The following is a 4,562-nucleotide window of genomic DNA, read 5'->3' as shown; positions in this document are numbered from 1 at the left end:
TCCGAACCCGCCACCTTAGGTGTACGTGGCTGGCGCCCTAGCCGGTTGAGCTATAGGCGCCGAGCCCATAATTTTTTAATATTAGTGTTTCTAGATGAAAACAAGAGAACCATTACCCCTTTCTACTCTCCAGCATTTTGCCAGCTAGGGATGAAGGCATTTTATAATATGTAGGATATAAATCAGCTATTTACTTTACCATAAGAAAGTATTTCTCTAGCTGGGTGCAGTGGCTCTCACCTCTAATCCCAGCACCTGGGAGGCCAAGATGGGTGGATTACCTGAGCTCACAGGTTTGAGGCTAGCCTGAGTGAAAGCGAGACCCCCATCTCAAAAAGTAGCCAGGCATTATGGCGGATGCCTGTCATCTCAGTTACTTGGGAGGCTGAGGCCAGAGAATCGCGTAAGCCCAGGAGTTTGAGATTGCTGTGAACGATGATATCATGGCACTTTACCAAGGGTAACCAAGTGAGACTGTCACAAAAAAAAAAAAACAAACAAAAAACCTCAGCTCACTGACTGCCCCGACAAGGCCCGGTGACTCTACTAGACACACAGTGGAGGGAGTTGGATGGTTAAAAAAAAAACAAAAACAGCTACCCACTCACCAGAAACTACTGAGATAGCTATAGGTGAGGATGAGTACATCAAATCAATGATCAGTTACAAGTATTTATTTTTAAATGGTAAGGGGAAAGGGAGTAACACAGAGGCAACTTTGGCACCTTCTTTCCAGCCATTACCTCCATGTCCACCCCAACACAAAGCACTGGCAGGAGGGGCTGTAGAAAAGAGTCACAAAGTCAGTCACAGATACATCTACACAACCCTGGAGAGATAGGATTCAAGTTCATCCCACGTGCCTTGTCCTGGAACAAGGTCAGAGTTCAGGAGCATATGACTCCCCAGTGGGTGAGGACACCCGTAGCTCAGCATCATGCCTTACGACGGTGAAGAGTCCCACCACTGCCAGCAGAGCCATCACCATGACAGCAGAGCAGATGCTGAACATGTTCCGAGTGCCTGTTTTTCGATCACTGTCATGGAGGACGAGAAGTCCTAGGCAGGCTAGTAAGTGCAGGGGCACCCGGAACCAGTTGAGTACACCAGCTTGTTCTGTCTCAGGGATCACCTTTCTCCGTAGGAAGCTCATGCTGGGAAAGTATAACCCACAGGCTAACTCGATAAGTAGAAAAGCTATGAAGGACTCCACTGGACTCTCCTGGCCTGGGCTGGTGGAGAAAGTCAACATGAAAAGAGAGAAAACAACGATGAGGACAGCAAGTGAGAGCAGGTGCATGGGCTGAAGGTGGTACCTCTTAGAGGTGGCAATGCGGTACAGGGAAGAGCCAAGCAAGCTGGCTGCCATGAAGCTGGAGAAGACAATGCCCAGTGGGGCCCCATGTGGGTCTAATACAGGAGTCCAAAGGAAGACGAAGATGAAGATGACACTCTCAAAAAGGGCTTGTATGGTGCCTAACAGCAGCACACGGCGATCTGACAGGAGGCAGCGCAGGCCCCCAGCACAGGTCCTTGAGAAGGCACGCTGCCGATCATAGTTCTCCCCCCAGTTGCGTAGGACCAGGGCTCCAGCCAGAGCCAGGAGAGGAATGGCAGCCACAAAGGGCGCCACAGGCCCTAGCCCCATCCAGCTAGCCACAGCCTCAGTTGCCACACCTGCTGCTATAGCCAGCACATGGTTCCAGAAGGCAGCTCGGGCAAAAGTAGCTGGGATCCACTCCGCAGGGAAGTCATGGCGCTCCACGTGCTCATGGATGTACCAGGCCTCAAAAGCTGAGAAGAGCAGGGCTGTGGACAGCCCACCAAGTGCTCGTCCCACCAGCAGCACAAAATAGTCCCTAGAGAGTTTGGTTAAGCAGCATAGAGAGTAAGTGAGGGAGAAGAGGACACAAGACTTTTTTCGACCCAGCCAATCCACAAGGGAGGAGGCCACTAGGCCAAACAGGACAGTGGAGGCAAGTCCACAGACATAGAGGATGGCAATTTGACCCTCCAGAAAGTAGTAATGCTGATAGAGTTTATAGAGGTAGGGGGCCTGGAGCCAGTCAGCTGCCAGGGCCAGGAAGTAGACCTGATAGAAGTCCAGTTGAAACCGAAGGAAGGAAGGATTGCTGCAGGCCCTTCCAGGGGGTTTAGCCCGGCATCTTGACAACTCCAGCCCCAGGCAGGAGGCCAAAAGGCCTACAAAAACGAGGTAGGCAGTTACCAGCATAGTGGGCCCCCAGCCGACCTGGGGAGAAAGGGAGTGTCAGAGTCACATCCATTGCCCGGGTAGCACAGTCAAGAGGCTGGGTGTCTAAACTGAAGGCAGCTCCACCCAAACCCCCTGCCAACTCCACTCCCCTAGAGCTCAGACCGGGAGGACCAGTTGGGTGGATAGGAGAAGTGGCCTTGCCAGAAATGTCTCCTAGAACACTGTTGGGTAGGGAGGTGTAAGAGCTGAGGGGAGAGGACCGAGCTTTCGCCCCACCCTTGCCTGGCAGAGCAGAGGGAGCCCCTTCAAAAATCCTGGTCCCTCAAGTTCTAAAGGGGGTTGCTGCCCTTTTCCAAAGTAACATCTGCACATTAACTACTTTTACCTCCCATAGCTGGGAAACCCATTTTTGCTCTCAACGTGAGGTCCTCTGTCCCGGGCATCCCGCCCGCCCGCGCAGGCCTCTCCAGTTGTTTTACTGTCATGCGCGTGCTTCTCAGATTTCCCTTCTTCCAGGTCACCGGCACCACTCTGCGCCCCCTAGCCTCCGCCCAGTGCCGCCAGGCCTACTAGTGTCTCATCCAAACCTCCGTCTCACCTGCTGCCCCGGTCTGCGGGGTCGCTCCGGACACGCCCGGCTCCAGGCTGCCGGGCCGCCCTCCCCGCTCTTGCTCCGGCTTCGCTTGGGTTCCAGCTGCACGCCCGCCCCTCACAGCCTGCTTCCGGGAGCCGGGCAAACCTCTGGTCGCCGCCATGATGGCTCCGTCACGTGAGGGAGGTGCGGCGCTAAAACTCCGCCCCTCCCTGCCAGCCAGCCCTAGCACAGGGTCGCCGAGCTCCGGACGCCGGAACCGGGCAGGGGCAACTAGAAGTTGCAGCAGTTGCTCCCCCGGGTCTGCCCTCGCCCGCTGCCTTCTCGCTCCCTCTTCTGACTTGTGGATACCTGCGGAGCCACCCGAAATAAAGGCCCATCTTTCTCCTGGGAAAGATACCCGCAGCCCGAGCTTCCTAAGGAGCGCAGCGGAGATGGGCTCCTTGGTTTGTTTACCTCTTCTCCCACTGCAGTGACCTCCAGGCAAAAAGTCAGTAGGTCCGGATACCTGAGGGAGGCTGTGTGGTGTAAAGAACTTGTTCTTGGGCTGCAGAGAGAGTAAGGCTCCTATCCTACTCCTGTCACTTACTAGCTATGTGGCCTTGGGCAAGCCACATAACTTTTCAGTGTCCCAGTTCTTTGAAGTCACCGGAGAGCAGTGCCCAGATAAAGGCTAAAGTTCAGTGGCAGCATAGGGTTAAGAGCTGAATTCCCACTTTCTCCCACTTACTAGCTATCTTAAGTTGAAAGAGTTATTTTACCTCTCTCCAGCCTCAATGTTATCTCCTCGAGAGCCTGCAGAGGGGCTGGTGCCTGCAGCTCAGTGGATAGGGTGCTGGCCACATGATCCGGGACTGGTGGGTTCGAATGGGTCCAGGCCTGCTAAACAAACAAAAAAAAAGCCAGCATTGTGATTGTGGCAAGTACCTGTAGTCCCAGCTCCTTGGGAGGCTGAGCAAGAGAATCACTTGAGCCCAAAAGTTTGAGGTTGCTGTGGCTATGACGCCATAGCACACCACCGAGGGTGACAAAGTGAGACTCTCAAGGAAAAAAAAAACCTCCAAAGGCTTCCCATCTCACTAAATAAAAAGCCAAAAATATGGCTCTCTGCTGCTCCTCTGACCTCATCCCCTACCGTTCTCCCTCCTGTTTTGTCTATATTGGCTACTACTACCAAGGCTTTTGCACACTCTTCCCTATAAGGTTCTTCTCCAAGATTCCACATGGTTCCCTCCCTTGCCTCCTCCAGTTCTCTGTTCAAATGTTATTAGACAGAAAGGACTTCCTTGGTCATCCTGTTTAAAACAGCAACACCTAGCTGGGTGTTGTGGTGGCGCCTGTAGTCCTACCTACTTGGGAGGCTGAGGCAAGAGAATCGCTTGACCTGTGAGTTTGAGGTTGCTGTGAGATATGACACCTTGGCATTCTACCTGGGGCAACAAAGTGAGACTCGATTTCAAAAAAATAAATAAGGCTCTTCCCCCGTAGCTCAGCCATTAGGGCTCTGGCCACATACACCGGGCTGGCGGGTTCTAACTTGGCCAGAGCCCGCTAAACCACAATGACAATTACAACAACAAAAAAGATAGCTGGGCATTGTGGCCGCTGCCTGTAGTCCCGGTTACTTGGGAAGCTGAGGCCAGAGAATCGCTTGAGCCCAAGAGTTTGAGGTTGTTGTGAGCTGGGATGCCACAGCGGCACTCTACTGAGGGTGACATAGTGAGACTCTGTCTCAAAAAAAAAAAAAAAAAAAGG

The 4,562-nt window shown here is 53.1% G+C and overlaps 1 protein-coding gene across 3 annotated transcripts; it reads right to left on the bottom strand.

Annotated features, from left to right (window-relative positions):
* Nucleotides 1-656: 656 nt before the first annotated feature.
* Nucleotides 657-2,994, bottom strand: MFSD5 (major facilitator superfamily domain containing 5). 3 transcript variants are annotated; one of them, XM_023513699.1, is made up of 3 exons: nucleotides 2,814-2,994; nucleotides 1,317-2,251; nucleotides 660-1,232 (listed from the first exon to the last, which is right to left on the bottom strand). In XM_023513699.1, the coding sequence occupies exons 2-3, from the start codon at nucleotides 2,231-2,233 to the stop codon at nucleotides 881-883; spliced, it is 1,269 nt and encodes a 422-aa protein (XP_023369467.1). In that variant the 5' UTR covers nucleotides 2,234-2,251; nucleotides 2,814-2,994; the 3' UTR covers nucleotides 660-880. The 3 variants fall into 3 exon arrangements, with proteins under 3 accessions (XP_003790473.1, XP_023369467.1, XP_023369468.1); XM_003790425.2 differs by having other exon boundaries at nucleotides 657-2,251; XM_023513700.1 differs by lacking the exon at nucleotides 2,814-2,994 and having other exon boundaries at nucleotides 660-1,859; nucleotides 2,093-2,193.
* Between the last annotated feature and the right edge of the window lie 1,568 nt (nucleotides 2,995-4,562).

Source organism: Otolemur garnettii, unplaced genomic scaffold (genome assembly GCF_000181295.1).
Source record: "Otolemur garnettii isolate 467f Iridium unplaced genomic scaffold, OtoGar3 scaffold00043, whole genome shotgun sequence".
Taxonomy (NCBI): domain Eukaryota; kingdom Metazoa; phylum Chordata; class Mammalia; order Primates; family Galagidae; genus Otolemur; species Otolemur garnettii.
Note: the sequence above shows the minus strand (reverse complement) of the source record. Positions and strands in the feature narration are given on the sequence as shown.

What these genes read in the sequence shown, in the direction of transcription:
- MFSD5 (XM_003790425.2), bottom strand. Translation starts at nt 2,233, where the DNA reads ATGCTGGTAACTGCCTACCTCGTTTTTGTAGGCCTTTTGGCCTCCTGC.